Consider the following 16,889-nt stretch of genomic DNA (forward strand, 5'->3'; position numbering starts at 1 on the left):
ATACAGGCATACCCCGCATTAACGTACGCAATGGGACCGGAGCATGTATGTAAAGTGAAAATGTACTTAAAGTGAAGCACTACCTTTTCCCCACTTATCGATGCATGTACTGTACTACAATCGTCATATACGTGCATAACTGATTTAAATAACGCATGTGTAACAGGCTCTATAGTCTCCCCGCTTGCTCACAGCTTTGGTACAGGTAGGGAGACAGTATTGCTGTTCAGGACGTGCTGACAGGCGCATGCGTGAGCTACCATTTGCCGACTGAGCGAGATGTACTTACTCGCGAGTGTACTTAAAGTGAGTGTCCTTAAACCGGGGTATGCCTGTAACTGAGAACAATTAGCAGAAGCTGGAAAATACTGCCTACATATGTGAAGGTCGCTTTTCTGTTTACATATACCATTTAACGTAGGGAAAAGTTCAAGCATACAAAATGGAGGTCCTGGCTTTTATTTTAACCCTTTCAGTCCCTTTCACTTTGAGACCTCACTAACTGTCCCAATTTTAGGTTTGTAAATTGTGCGAGAAACGAGGAAGAACAGAACCTTGTGGCGTTGCAGTACCACAGGAAAATCTACTACAGAACCTGCACAGACCTCCTCCCACACACACAGCTCCTGGTCTGGTATGGAGATGAATATGGGAAAGAGCTTGGTATCAAGAGGGCACGCTGTGGAAAAGTAACGCGCCAGCACAAGGTAATCAGGAATATGTGTGTTAGGCTAAGGCCCCGGTAACGACGCTGTAACGCGCGCCCGCGAGATTGGCGGCGCGTTCAGCCGATTCCCCGGTCTGCAGCTCACTACAGGAAGAGAGACCGGGGGGCGTGGCGGGGGCGCGGCCATGACTTCACCCGGCAGGTTCGCCCTCATTGGCTGAACCGCCGGGGGTGTGCCGTATCGCTCGACGCGAATAGAATTGAGAGCAGGAGCAACTCTCGCCCGAGCGCTGCGGCCCCCCCTCGCAGCGGGCCCGGCGCCATTGAGGAGAGGGCTCTCGTCCGTGCAGTGGGGACAAAGCCTCAGTAACCTGCCAGCACAAGGTAACTAAGAATATGTGTGTTACATGGTTTTTACATCTCTATTGTCTTATTACTGATGTTAAATTGCAAATTGATAGATCTGCTTACACCATTACAGGTCAACTAGAACTTAATATCACTAATCCTGACTTGAGTCAAAGGGCCAGATGCATCAAGCTGCGGTAACCAAAAATGCCATATTACCGGCCTTAAAAAAAGTGCCTTATTACCGTGCAATGAATCAGTGTTGTAGCGCCAATAATAAAGCACTTTTTTTCGGACCTGTTAAAAGCACCATATCTGATACAAAACAGGCATAGAACCACATTTTCAAGTAAAAACTGCCATACATCAAGTTCGGATATTTATCGGAACGGGATGAACGGCAGAAATACTGCAAATATTTTATCACCTACTCCTGGCTGGTGTTAGCCCTGTCTTTCCTATGTATATAATGGCTAATATACTGCCCATTATATACATAGGCAAGATGAGCTAAACTAACATGGAATAGATGATAAAATAGTTGTTAAAATACATTACAGTACATATTAACCCCTTAGTAGTACACGGGTCAACTAGTCATCAGTTTAATATACACGGGATAATATAAATATTAAACTAAACTACCCTCCTTTGACACCTTAGTGGCTAGTAAAGCATGGTTACAACAAAAAACAGACAAAGATGCCCAAAGCTACTTCCAATGTGACAAAAATACACAGTGCAATACCTATATATTCTCTGGAAAAAAAGGGTCATTTAGTTTAACCCTTTGGCAAAAGTGTCTTAAGCCTGCTGCCACTATAAAGGCATGACCGTAGCAGGTCCTAACACTCCCTGGGTTAAAATTTACTTTTATTTGATTGGTACTAATGTTGCCCGTCAATATATTGTATGTGTGGCAGATTACTAACAATAGGTAAACCAGGATATACCTGATTTACCACGCCAACATAACTATATTTCCATGATGGAATAACTGATTAAACTCTGATCAAGCAGCTATCAGTATTTGGAATAGACACGCCCCATGTGTGTTTGTGACCTCACATCTAGAGCTTCTAGATTGTGGATACGCTATACTGTACGCAGTTTAAGCCGTTTTAAAATATTTTTGTAAATAGTTGTCCTATTTGGTTGTCCCTATTTAGGGATCTAGTGCCCCGGGTTTATTACTAAATCCGGAGTTTAAGAATAAATATTGAATATTAAATTCTGGAATTAACCTACACCAGTAGGTAATAAACGTTATCAATGTGGAATTTTTTCCTTAAACTATCCTCAGCTATGGAATAAGAGGTATCCATTAGGAACATCGAACTAATACAGTTTAATACTTCTTTATTTTGGTGTGTTTATTATTTAGTGTGTTGTCTGTTTATTAGAAATGGTCACGGATTCTATTTTGCCAATTCTATTTCTACTATTTTTAGAATTATAATTAAAAGGTTTTTATCTTTGTGCCAATTATTACATTACATACGAGACAGTGAGTGCATTCTGAAGGGACTCTTTTTCTTTTGTTTTTCATATGCTATTTATCCCTATTGCACCTCAGCGTATAGATATAGTATATCCCTTTCCCCTACCCTTCCCCTAATTATTAGACCTTGTTAGTGGCCAGTAAAGCATTACCATTCTAGTCGCTAAGGTAATTTAGGGATTAACCCATCTCCGCACCACTCTTCCCCCCTCACCCACCCACAGGAAGCCGAACCACCCTCCCTGGGGCAACTACCGTCATCACCCACATCCCCTACCTCTGTCCCCCTTCTAGACCAATGTCCAATATCCCTATCAGACAAATGTGGTTTTAAATATTAACAAAAAATGTATACACGTTTAAAACAAAAAGAACATTCAAAATACATTGATTATCACTGTGGATAACAAGGAACTCTCAATTGTGGGGGTGGGGGGCAGATATCCAACATTGGTGATAAATGGTAACCCTGTAATAAATACAACAATATTACAATACATTAATAACCTCAGTGGCTAACCGCTATGGTAATGAAGGGAGTTGGTTTATGTACCATGTGATGAATGCCCTTTTTTGGGTGCTGGGATGTCACCTTAAAGGGAGGGAATCACATTCCTTTTTTTGGAATCACATTCCATGATTTTGCAACGTTTTTGTGTTTGCATTGTCCCCACCACCATTGTATGTGTATATATGTTAAAATACAATAATTGTGCATTTGGTTCCTGATTTAACAATGCAGATTTAGCAGAAAGTTGGGTCATCCTATAACTATTAGATACCTAGTACATGGTGCGGTAACGGGAACACCCGGTGACTGAAATGTGAGATTCTAATGAGACTTATTCTATTCATTGTACAAATATTTTTTAATTATACTTTCACAACTGAACCTATCGACTTACTATCTATCAAATTATTTCTGCCACTTTAATTGGTGTTTTGCAGCTAGTGAGATTTCCTTTTAAATCGTTAAATGTTATGATCCACTTTAAATGTATGATCCACTACAGCTACTCTCCCGGCCCTAATGCTGCACATGTTGTGCTAAACCCTTCATTTTTACAATGTACATCTACAGTTTACTTACTGAACTTTTGGGATATGCCAACTTACCTCTCCTACATGACCTTTTGTAAGACAGTTTGTGTAACAGTGACTTTTTTGTCTCGTCTAGTACAAAGACCAGCTCCAATAATCCACCCATCCCAGCACTACAAGGTTGCTTTTAGCAGTCAGGATTACCTCCTCAAACATCTGAAGTTCAAACACCCAAATGAGAATATGGAAAAGATGAGGACAGAACAATCTTGCAACATTCCAATAAATATGACAGAAAATGCATCTTTCAACCAATCAATGCAATTAATAAACAATGTAACTGCTTCTCATTCCAAAAGATATATATTAGCAGATGCCACAGGAAAAGATGTTGGAGAAAGTGGGAATAGTCTGACTTGGTTATCAGACCAGAATGCACAGAAGAGAACACACACAGGGGAGAGACCGCATGTTTGTGAGGAATGTGGGAAGGTATTTAGTGTGTTATCCAGCCTGATCAGACACAAGAAGACACACACAGGGGAGAGACCGCATGTATGTGGGGAATGTGGGAAGGGATTTAGTCGGTTATCCAGCCTGAACACACACAAGAGGATACACACAGGGGAGAGACCGCATGTATGTGGGGAATGTGAGAAGGGATTTAGTGACTTGTCCAGCCTGAGGAGACACAAGAGGACACACACAGGGGAGAGACCGCATGTATGTGAGGAATGTGGGAAGAGATTTAGTGCCTTATCCCACCTGAACACACACAAGAGGACACACACAGGGGAGAGACCGCATGTATGTGGGGAATGTGGGAAGGGATTTAGTGACTTATCCAGCCTGAGGAGACACAAGTGGGGACACACAGGGGAGAGACCGCATGTATGTGGGGAATGTGGGAAGGGATTTAGTGTGTCATCCAGCCTGGACATACACACAAGGACACACACAGGCGAGAGACCATATTTATGTGGGGAATGTGGGAATGGATTTAGTCATTTATCCAGCCTGAGGAAACACAAGAGGACACACACAGGGGAGAGACCGCATGTATGTGAGGAATGTGGGAAGGGATTTAGTGTGTTATCCAGCCTGATCAAACACAAGAAGACACACACAGGGGAGAGACCGCATGTATGTGGGGAATGTGGGAAGGGATTTAGTCAGTTATCCAGCCTGAACACACACAAGAGGATACACACAGGGGAGAGACCGCATGTATGCGGGGAATGTGAGAAGGGATTTAGTGACTTGTCCAAGCTGAACATACACCAGAGGACACACACAGGGGAGAGACCGCATGTATGTGGGGAATGTGGGAAGAGATTTAGTGCCTTATCCCACCTGTACACACACAAGAGGACACACACAGGGGAGAGACCGCATGTATGTGGGGAATGTGGGAAGGGATTTAGTGACTTATCCAGCCTGAGGACACACAAGAGGACACACACAGGGGAGAGACCGCATGTATGTGGGGAATGTGGGAAGGGATTTAGTGTGTCATCCAGCCTGGACACACACAAGAGGACACACACAGGGGAGAGACCGCATGTATGTTGGGAATGTGGGAAGGGATTTAGTCGGTTATCCAGCCTGAACACACACAAGAGGATACACACAGGGGAGAGACCGCATGTATGTGGGGAATGTGGGAAGGGATTTAGTGACTTGTCCAAGCTGAACATACACCAGAGGACACACACAGGGGAGAGACCGCATGTATGTGGGGAATGTGGGAAGGGATTTAATGCGTCATCCAACCTGAACAAGCACAAGAGGACACACACAGGGGAGAGACCGCATGTATGTGGGGAATGTGGGAAGGGATTTAGTGCGTCATCCAACCTGAACACGCACAAGAGGACACACACAGGGGAGAGACCGCATGTGTGTGGGGAATGTGGGAAGGGATTTAGTCAGTTATCCAACCTGAAAATACAGAAGAGGACACACACTGAGGAGGGACCTTTCTCTAAAGCCAGTCATGTTTAGGGATAACCAGTGACTTAGACGCTCACATATAAGTGCACACGTGTGTATCTGTGTTACGCTAAATCACAATGAAAAGTGACTTAATTTATGGTGCATAAACGAGCATTGTAAAAGGATAAAAAGTTATAACGTTTTAAATGTAAGATATTTGTATAATTTTGATTGTAGTTTTATTTAAAGAAACATTGTCCTCTTAATGTTTTATATTTCCATGCTGATGGGTCTAATAAAATGTGCGTTTCCCATTATGCTGAAGCTGTCTGTAGCCTGACTTGGCTGTGAATCGAAATAGTTTCACCGCGACCAATTTGCCGTTGGCATTAGGCCGCAGATGGACCCTCCGCCACCAGCCTCTTCTAATGTAAGTTTTGTTACTGTTTTGGGTATGGGGTTAATTTAAGGGGTAGGGGGTTTTAGGGTGAGGGATTAAGGTGTGTGGTTTTAGGGTAAGAGGAGTGTGACGGCCTTCACAATAAATGTGAAGGGACTGGGGAGGCACGGGAGTGTGGGGAGGGGAGGGGGGGAACGGGACTGCAAGCTCCTCGCTCACCTCTGGGTTTTGTTTCGGGCAAGTTCCGTTTTTGTGGGAAAGTGAGCTTTGTGTTTCCAGGCAGATGTGGGACAGGAGTCAGGTGATTGGCTGGGAGCAGGTGCTGAGCAGGTGAGCAGAGTGCTGTGATTGAGCAGGCCAGAGGGGGTGCGTGGCTAGGGAGTTTGGGCGGGAAAATGGAAGGTATGGTATAGAGAGACGAAGCAGATAGGGAAATTACCTGAGGTTAGGGGACGTTGGCTGCCCCACTCCCCTCCCTATGTGTTATAATTATAACAGCTAGTCATACTGTATATAGCAGTGATTCACAACCTTTTTTTTTTTTTTTTGGAGGAACCCTTGGAAGTTTTTCTAATAATCTCAGGGAACCCCTAAATGGCTGACACATATTAGGTTAATTTCACACCTCACGAGCCTCCTCTATTTCCCACCCTCTACCCATATATTTCTCTCCCCTCCATCTCACTCACTCCTCCTCTCGCCTCGCATATATTTATCTCCCCTGCGTCTCACTCTACCTCTTTTCCTCACTCTCTCCCCCTCTCCTCACTCGCCCCTACCTTCCGTCAATTACCCCACGCCAACTCAATCCCCTCTACAAAATACATATCACAAAACCTCACCCCTCTAAATACATGTAACCCCACCCGCAATACATAATAAAATTACCCGCCCCGCCAATACATATTAAAAATGTCACCGCCGCCCCAATACATTTTAAAAATGCCACTGCCGCCCCAATACATTTTAAAAAGACCCCTGCCACCCCAATACATATTTTTTTTTAAATCGAGCCACACTGGTAAAATCATCCTCATCTCTCCCCCAGCACCCTTCATCATCATCCTCATATATTTCCCCCGGCACCCTTCATCATCATCATCATCCTCATATCTCCCCCAGCACCCTTCATCATCATCCTCATATATTTCCCCCGGCACCCTTCATCATCATCATCATCCTCATATCTCCCCCAGCATCCTTCATCATCAGCCTCATATCTCCCCCAGCACCCTTCATCATCTTTATCCTCCTATCTCCCCCAGCACCCTTCATCATCATCCTCCTATCTCCCCCAGCACCCTTCATTATCATCCTCATATCTCCACCAGCACCCTTCATTATCATCCTCATATCTTCCCCAGCACCCTTCATTATCATCCTCATATCTCCCCCAGCACCCTTCATAATCATCCTCATATATCTCCCCCAACACCCTTGATTTTCATCATATACCCACCCCCTTGCATCTCACATCTCCCTCATATAACCACCCCCCTGCATCTCACATCACCTCCCCCTCCCCACTGTAGCTCACATCTCCCCCCCTCCCCCCATATGCCTACCTCAGGCGGAAGTGGTGGACAGGATGCGGTGACCGCTAACTACAGAGAATGCAGGACTGCATGCACCCATTCGCTCTAGCTAGCAGCAGGCACCTTAAGTGCCGCACTACTAGAGTGCTCTCCTGCAGTCCTGTGAGCGGGCTCTGGAGGGGGTAGAGCCGGGAGGAGGGGTAGATCCAAAAAAGCCGCCGCGGGTCGCACAGTGAGTGCGAGCCCTAGGCAGAACCCCTGGGACTGCTCCACGGAACCCCAGGGTTCCACAGAACCCTGGTTGAAAAACACTGGTAGATAGTATTTTATGCTGTTGCAGCATGGCGACAGTGGGTTTAAAGTGCTAATGATTTTTAGCATAATTCTGTGGTTATTGATCATTTTATACTGACTGAGGCCAGGGTAAAGTTGGGCATTGCATCTGTTCAACACAGAAACATGAAAAAAACCTTCTACTTGAAAAAAGGTTAGTGTCCCCATGTAACAGGGTGAATAAAAGACACCAGCCCTATGCCTAGTCACTTGATAAAGACCATAAGGTCGAAACGTTGTGTGGCACAATACATTTTCTTATTCAGAAGTCCGTGGAGCGCTGGATCCCTTTTCCTTAGGTCTGCAGTACACCAGTGACCAGGTTAAAATTCAGCTGGGAAGGTCTTGTAATTGTCAGGTCCCAATTGCCTCTTTAAGGGGTTTTAAAAACCCAGGTTGCTCACACATGGGGGGCTGCCTGACCCAGTGAGACACACTGAAATGCTGGAGGAAAACTACTTACTATAAGGTCTGTCTTTCTTGTCTGCTATATGGATAGCTACACAAAACAGGGAGCCCCTGCAACAGCTAGGATGTATGTAAGTGAGGTGCTTACTAGGTCAGATATAACATATATACACACAAAAAAAAGCATTCAGTCACTTGGATGGATAATGATTTATCTCAAATACTTGTCATCAAAACGAATATAAAATAAAGGGTTTTAAAATCAAACAGCACTGACAGTAACTGTGATCATAATTACAGTGCTGTAAAAGCCGTGTTGATCAAAGAATTAAGTAGATTAGTGATTAATATTAGTCCGCAATCTGATGCTGGAAATAATGCGGCCTATAAAATGGTAGAATAAAGGGACAATAGTATAACATCTTATACTAGCACTGCTATGGCACAAGGGTAGTCCTCGATTGCAGATACGGGCAAAGAATAGTCTCCTAGTATAGTGTATAATGATAGGCTGGTACGAACTTGTGTGGTAGGGAGTATCTTAATATACATACTCCTAATCCATAAGAATGTACACCACATGGGTGATGACTACACTTATATTGCCTCACTAGGCGGTGTCTGCTGAAGATGGTCAATATTGATCCGCTGATGCGCAGATTAACAACGATAGAGGCAGACAGTGTTGATGTACAGTTATAGTATATTGTTCCTACCTTCCAAGAAATACTGGACAAATCACTGACGCCTTGCCACTCAAATGTGTAATATAATAGTGTAGATAGATGCACTCATATTGTATGTCTTTATTTATATAGCGCAAAAAGTGTACTCAGCGCTTCACAAAGAATACAGTACAGGGAATTATAATTATACAATAAGTGCAGCAAAATCAGACAATAGGAAAGGAAATCCCTGCTCCGAAGAGCTTACAATCTAAGAGGTTTAATGGGAAACTTACAGAGACAGTAGATGAGGGAGTAAGTGCTGTAGATGGCAGTGCTTGGTCACAATGGGTGGTAGGAGTGACTGAGTGGGATAATAGCCATGAGTGCAGGCTATTGGGATACTTGATTTGTGGGGCGAGATTTAAGGCTGGTCAGTGTTAAATGAAAATGTTAACACCATTTACAGGCGAAGAGATGGCAGGGACGCATGAGTGAGATCAGGTGTGTATGTCTGACTTTAGGCTACGGGGGAGATCCCCAGCAGTCAGAAGGAGTAGATAGAGGGTGTGAATAGAGAATTTGTGTGGGTGTTTTTTATTGAGGGGTATAGAAGTTGTTGTGAGAGGGGTGTATAAATAATGGTGCAGTGGGGAATGGGGATGTTGGAGAGAACAGAGACATTCACAAAGGAGTGAGGAAACAGTAAACAGAAAAAGCAGTAGGGAGGGCATAGTAAGATGCGGGAGGAGAGACTTCACAGGTAAGGCTGAGTTTATAGTGGAGAGTGGCCGTGCTCTCCAGTGCTGATGCTCACCTCTCGCTTACCAAGCGGCTGCTTTTCATGTTCTTGCCCCTCAGACAGAGCGTGTGCTCTGGTAGGCAGGGCTTGGCAGGTGGGACAGGGATCTGTGTGATGGATATGTATGTATGTATGTATGTATGTATGTATGTATGTATGTATGTATGTATGTATGTATGTATATATATATATATATATATATATATATATATAAAATAGAAGAAAAAAGCGCCCAATCTTTCTTCTATTTTCTATGCAGGTGGAGAGGGAGGTCGTTGTGCCCTTTAAAGAAGCAGCCTTTTTCCTGTCAGTGCTTTTCTGTTTCTTGCATTTTTTGGACTTCATTTGGACTTCAAAGGATTTGTGACAAAAGTTTGTTATTGGGTCCACAGCACATCTTTTTATAACTATATATGCATTTGGTGAACGTATTGATTGCACAGTTAAATATTATTATTGTCATTTAGGTTTTTTATATATTTATATATTTTTTGATCATTTATTATTATACTATTGCTGTCACACCACACCCAAGCGCAGTCCTTTTCTGTATATATATATATATATATATATATATATATATATATATAATATATATAGGATATATAGATATATCCAAAATATATATAGATACCACTAGCTGATATACCCGGTGTTGCCCGGGATGTAAATCCGTAATAGGTACTATTATGTATAAATAGGGGAACAATAGGTTGACTATTTGGTGGAAAGGTTGTATAATAATGTTGAAAAGAAACATGGAAGAAAATGTAATATGATGTTGTTTAAAAATGGTTTATTGTAAACACACCACAGTACAATGTATATTTTAGTGACATAAATGATGTAAAATGTGAGGTGTGTGTCCCGATCAGGTGTGAGGTGGCGGGTGAGTGCGGGTGGTAAGTAATGTCGGTGCGTAGGGTTGTGAGGCGGCAGGCGTGTGTCGGGTGGGTGAGAGGCGGCAGGTGTCTGAGTGCGGGGGGTGTGGGGTTGGCAAAACCGGTGCTGGTTTTTGAATGTATTTATTGGGTAAGGATTAGTCAGATCAAAATCGGATCAGGGAACAATGGCTGCTCTTGGGTCTAAGCTCCATTTCTGAGCTGCGCTCTGATTGGAGGCTGTGGGGTCATGTGAACACACCTCTCCAGCAAGCACAGAAACACAGATTTGCCTGTAGCTGGAAGCTGAGCAAGCTTCAGCAAGCAAGCAGAAGCTTTCACTCAGAATGGCACCATAACATATAATGGGTCTCTGAATATATGCTCAGCGCGCATCAGCAAGCACTCTGCCACTATAAACTCAGCCTTATGGAGGATAAAAATGAACAAATAATCACAGATGTTAAAAGAGAATGTCTCACAGTGGCAAAGTTGTAATGCAGAGTCCAGATCTTCCTCCAATCTTCCCCTCCAATTTCAACTCCAAAATTAACTCTTGCAGACACTTTAGATATGACACTTAAGATGTGACTCTTTTGATGTTACTCATATGTATGGAGGAGTCACCCCGTTTACGGATCAACGCAAAGAGGAACACTTGAATTAGTTACTACTAATGAAGATAATGAGGCACTGATCTCTATGCACAAGGTAGGTACATAACATAGGCAGAGAGGTACTCACTTAGAGTGCAGTATGTATCAGTGTGCTTAGGAGATATAATTGTAGCTTTTAGGAGTAAGTGCAATACCACTATAGTATATAAACACAAATGCTGTGTATCATGACCATGCTGGGAGAGGCAGCACAGCTGTCTGAGATGCGCTGGGAGGGGGAGAGAGACTGGAGACTTTAGGTGTGTGTGGTACTTTAGTTGTGTTACAGCCTCAGGGGTTATGTCATATCCAGGTTACCTCCTTCATATCAACATTGGCCAAAAGGGAGGAACTGAAGCAGCTTTACTGATTTTATTTATTTATATATATATATATATATATATATATATATATATATATATATATATATATATATATATATGACCAGGACCAGGAGGAGTATACACATCTACATGCAGCAGAAACTATCTCTCCCTAGCACAATGCCTGGGAAATGTTACTGTCTTGTTTCTAAGGCCGAGTCCACGGTCCCTGCTGGCGTGCTGAGGCGCGCTGAGGCGCAGGGAAAGCGGGTGCTTTCCCTGGCCTTGCGGTTGCTTACCGCAAGCGCTCTCAGCAGCCGTCAGGGGGCGGTCCGGGGGCGGTCCGTGGGCGGGCGCGTCACTGGCCGGGGGCGGGCCAGTGACGTCACGGAGCTGGTTCGCCCTCATTGGGCGAACCGCTCACGTGACCGGCCTGTCTCGCCGGCAAGCGGGGGAATTTTAAATTCCCCCAAGACCTGCGCTTCCGCAAGCGCGCGTAAGCGCAGGTGAGCCCCTACTAAAGCCGCTCTAATTGCGGCTGTAGGGGCTCAGTGCTGAGCGGGAGCGCGCCTCAGCGCGCTTCCGCCAGCAAGCAAGTAACATGGCCGAGGCCTAATCCACACAGTATGTGACACGTGATCTGTTTTGAAGTCTAAATCTACAGCTCCCATGATCCCCGTAGTGTGAGCATGCGCAGTAGGACACATAGCTGTGACCTGGATGTAGTCAGTGTCTCCACTTCTGGGAAAGAGAAGATGAAGAAATAAAGTGGTGCAGGAAGCACACAGGAGCCTTTTCTGTAAGTAACTTACTTTGTATTCAAAGCATCAGAGCAGGTATATGCAAACACGTGGCGTTTCAGGACAGACACGTCCTCTCCTCAGACCATACACCTTACTGCAATAGTGACACTAACAAGTATATATACCCCTAGGGGTTACACAATCACCTCATACCCATCACCTGTGTTTACAGCCTGGCAGCCACTGCAGCCTCAGTACTTCCTGGTTGAAGTCTGACGTCATCGCAGCATCTTTGGACACTGATGACGTCACGTCGCCAAACAACTTGGAAAACGAAAAACAAAATAGAGTCACACAGGGACAGCTCAGCACATTTGCTGAACTGTGAGAAGCCACACTGCATAAGTTACACTCAAGTAACAGTAAATTGAAGCAACATGTATGCACTGTATTGGTGCCATAAAGGATATTTAATGACTATAACTTTGTCTGAAGAGCTGGGAGCTGCCATGCTGATATTTTCCTTCTTAGATGACATTTCTGCCAAAACGAAGGGGTTAAAGCTGAAAAGGAGCAAGTTAAAAGATGGTTCAATGTTATGAGCTTACAGTCAAAAGCAGCATTATTACACACATGTACAGTATCCGCAGTGGATATTCACAGTTAAGTGTAAATAGCCGCACGGCTATTCCAAGTCGAGTGCAAATAGCTGCTTTGCTATTCGCACTCAATTGGAAATAAAATGGAAAAAAAATAAACATCCAACCCAAAAATCGAACCCTGGTCCACGCTGTTAATGGGCTGCAGAATTACCAATGAGCTATAAGACTTACTGATGCTTTTGTAGTGAATAAAGCTATTGAAGGTAGACAGAACCCTCCCGTATTGATATTCCATACCCCCTGCATCTGTAATTAGCGCGGCTTTAGGCTGAGTCCCCAGTCAGCATGTGGCACGCGCGCCCGGAGGGGGCGGCGCGTGCACAGCGCTTCACTGCGGTCTGAGGGGAGAGAGAACATTTGCGACGGGAGGGGGCGTGGCGGTAAGTTTGCGAGGCGTGGCCATGACGTCCCGAGGCTGGTTCGCCATCGCTGGGGAAAGGTGCGCGACAAGGTAGGAACTGGGACCGGAGGAACTGGGGGGGCGGGGCTTGATCGCACATGCGTGCGCTGTAGTAGTTAGTGGGACCGCAGCCTTAGCAGCCGCTTCCGCATGCGTGCGGAGGCGTGTAGAAATGCAGGCGACAGGCAAGTTTAAATATACGCGCTGAGGGGAGCGGAGGAGCGGTCCCGTGACAGCAAACATCCAATGGGGATGAGGGACTAGCCCCGCCTCCCGCCATACCTTCGCCCCGCCCCCAAAGCGCGCTCACTGCCTCACCTGTCAGGCCACAAAAAAGCACCAGCTTCTGCAGGTGAGGCAGAGCGGGAGCATGGCCCGAGGCACCATGCCCGAGTCCTTAGGCTGCGGCCTGGGAGGGAGCGGGACGTGCTGGCACCCGAGAGCTGTGCCCTGCTCGGACGTGCAATTTGTGGCTAGGTGCACGCTCATATGAGGGCGCAGCCACAACGGCACTGAGCTGGTTCGCCCTCATTAGGTGAACCACTTAAGTGACGCGCTTACGTGACACGCTTGGAGGCGGCAAATTCAATTTTGCTTGCTCGGCAAGCGTCTCAAGCTCCGATGCTCACCCTGGCCAGACACATTATGCATAATGATGTATACCAATTATAAACTGGGTTACTATATATGTGCTCTACACCATTGATCTTAATCAGGGCCACCAACAGCGGGGGAGAAAGGGTACTGCCGTCCCTGGCGCCTGTTAATTAAAAAAAAAAAAAACCGCGGCAAAAAAATCGTGGTGTCTTACTGTAGTAGCGCCGGAAGTAGTCTGGGTTAAGCTTCCGGCACGCCGGCGTGAGAGGGAGCCCTGGCTCGTTTGGGAGCTGCATCGCGAGACAGGTGCTTCGTGGCCAGGGGCAACTGCTGTGACCAGGCCATCGGGCCTCTCGCAGCACGCCACCTCACCCCCCCGCGCCATCCCGCTACCCCCCCCTCCCCATCGGGTCAAAACCGCTGCCCCCCCATTGCCAACGGGCCACCCCTCCCCCCCCCTCCATCAGACCAGCATCGGCCCCACCCCCGCAGCAGAATGGTGCACGTGTGAGCAGTGGCGTGGTGCCACCCCTCCCCCCCTCGCATGACAGGGCCGTCCCGCCACCCACCGCAGCCGCTAGACAACCCCCGCAGCCGCGGAAAACCCCGTACCGCCGCCCCCCCCGCAGCATTGTTCCCGCACTCCCAGCACCGCCGCCACCACCCGCAGGCACCATCACGCCGCGCCACCCCCCCCCCCCCCCTGCAGGTAAGTCTGATTTTTATATATATATATATGTATTGAGGGTGTTTGGGGTATTTTTTATATGTATTGGGGGGGTTGTGTTATTTTTTTTATATGTATTGGAGATATGTTATATGTTATTACACATTCCTAGTGAGAGAGACACGTGTTATTTTTTTTTTATTTTCCCTGCTCGTGCTGGAAAAAAAATCCTCCTGTTTTATTGGTGTGATGCCACTTGGCACACTGACAATTTTTTTTTGGCGTGCTTCCAGGCTCTATATGAGCTCGCATTGAAGCGGCCTTCCTCGGCCAGGCTCCCTGCTGGTGTGCTGAGGCGCGCTGAGGCGCAGGGAAAGTGGGTGCTTTCCCTGGCCTTGCGGTTGCTTACCGCACGCGCTGTCAGCGGGCCGTCAGGGGGCGGGCCCGTCACTGGCCGGGGGCAGGCCAGTGACGTCACGGAGCTGGTTCGCCCTCATTGGGCGAACTGCTCATGTGACCGGCCGGGAAGCGGGGGAATTTTAAATTCCCCTAAGACCTACGCTTCCGTGCGCTTGCCCCTACTAAAGCCGCTCTAATTGCGGCTGTAGGGGCTCAGTGCTGAGTGGGAGCGTGCGTCAGCGCGCTTCCGCCAGCAAGCGCTAAACATGGCCGAGGCCTAAGTCTTAATAATCGTGAGCGCATCTGAGCACGTAAGTACTCTCCCATGCCCCTCCCATACCCCCACACGCCTCTCCCATGCCCCTCCGATGCTCCCCCACATGCCCCTTCGATGCTCCCCCACATGCCCCTCCGAGGCTCCCCCACATGCTCCCCCACATGCCCCTCCGATGCTCCCCCACATGCCCCTCCGATGCTCCCCCACATGCCCCTCCGATGCTCCCCCACATGCCCCTCCGATGCTCCCCCACATGCCCCTCCGATGCTCGCCCACATGCCCCTCCGATGCTCGCCCACATGCCCCTCCGATGCTCGCCCACATGCCCCTCCGATGCTCCCCCACATGCCCCTTCGATGCTCCCCCACATGCCCCTCCGATGCTCCCCCACATGCCCCTCCGATGCTCCCCCACATGCCCCTCCGATGCTCCCCCACATGCCCCTCCGATGCTCCCCCACATGCCCCTCCGATGCTCGCCCACATGCCCCTCCGATGCTCGCCCACATGCCCCTCCGATGCTCGCCCACATGCCCCTCCGATGCTCCCCCACATGCCCCTCCGATGCTCCCCCACATGCCCCTCCGATGCTCCCCCACATGCCCCTCCGATGCTCCCCCACATGCCTCTCCAACCCCCACATGCCCCTCTGATGTCCCCCCACATGCCCCTCTGATGTCCCCCCACATGCCCCTCCGATGTCCCCCGCGCCTCTCTGGGTCTCCAACGTCCCCCGTGCGCCTCTCTGGGTCTTCGATGTCCCCCGCGCGCCTCTCTGGGTCTCCGATGTCCACCGCACGCCTCTCCGGGTCTCCAACGTCTCCCATGCGGGTCTCCCATGCCTGCGATGCTCCCCCACGCGGCCCTCCCATGTCTCCGATGCTCCCCCGCGCGGCCCTCCCATGTCTCCGATGTCCCCCGCGCGGACACTTACTGTACGATAGTACTATACCTTAAAGATGTTTGCCCATTTCAATATATAATAAATATCTAAAAATGTATAATTGATAAACTGTACAGAAAACATTAAGTCCCAAATAAAAAATAAAATTGGCTTTATGTGCATGGTATTTTGTTTTTTTAAATTTATTTATTTTTGTTGTTGCCATTTTTCAATTTTATTTAATTCTACATCAATGTGTAGAAATATCCCCAAACTTGATTAGGGGCTCATTGGTGTTGAATTTGCATCCTGCACTTGCTTCACCACTTACTAATTTTTTGGGGCGCTTCTTTTATGAATAAGTACGTGTTTTCAGTAATTCTGTGCATTCATTACTTCCGATTGCTTCTACATTATTCATATCATTTTTATTAAGTTGGAAAAAAAAGATTTAAATAATAAAACCACAAAATAACGGAAAAATGCACCAAATAAATATTCGTTTTGATCGCTGTTATGATTACTTGTTTCATTGTTGTCATTGCATGTTATTTCTTGCCACGCAAACCAATAGATGTGTTCCTAATCTTTTCAGATACATAAAAATTACGGAAACAAGGAAAGTATAAATACGAAAAATATTAAAAGTTACCAAAAAAAATTCGGGTCACTTGCTATTCAGTATCGAAATGTAGGTGAGCTAAATTTCAAGTGTTCGGGAAAATGTCGCTCAGGCGACCATCTATATTTATGTGTCATTTATTGTA

At 46.6% G+C, this 16,889-nt stretch overlaps 2 protein-coding genes across 5 annotated transcripts in view; both read left to right on the forward strand.

Annotated features, from left to right (window-relative positions):
• LOC142483865 (uncharacterized) overlaps positions 1 to 16,889 on the forward strand; it is a 207,538-nt gene that overhangs the window by 158,842 nt on the left and 31,807 nt on the right. For all 4 annotated transcript variants that reach the window (XM_075583794.1, XM_075583793.1, XM_075583791.1 and 1 more), the window contains exons 2-3: positions 518 to 707; positions 3,694 to 5,922. In XM_075583794.1, the coding sequence (XP_075439909.1) occupies positions 3,801 to 5,561 (1,761 nt within the window). In that variant the 5' untranslated portion in view covers positions 518 to 707; positions 3,694 to 3,800 and the 3' untranslated portion in view covers positions 5,562 to 5,922. The remainder of the gene's footprint in view (positions 1 to 517; positions 708 to 3,693; positions 5,923 to 16,889) is intronic.
• The window catches only part of LOC142483866 (uncharacterized), a 131,497-nt gene continuing 126,851 nt past the window's right edge, over positions 12,244 to 16,889 (forward strand). The window contains exon 1 of the mRNA XM_075583796.1: positions 12,244 to 12,294. The gene's annotated coding sequence lies outside the window, so the exon portion shown is untranslated. The remainder of the gene's footprint in view (positions 12,295 to 16,889) is intronic.

The sequence above is a fragment of the Ascaphus truei genome, unplaced genomic scaffold (genome assembly GCF_040206685.1).
Source record: "Ascaphus truei isolate aAscTru1 unplaced genomic scaffold, aAscTru1.hap1 HAP1_SCAFFOLD_377, whole genome shotgun sequence".
In the NCBI taxonomy this organism is placed as follows: Eukaryota; Metazoa; Chordata; class Amphibia; order Anura; family Ascaphidae; genus Ascaphus; species Ascaphus truei.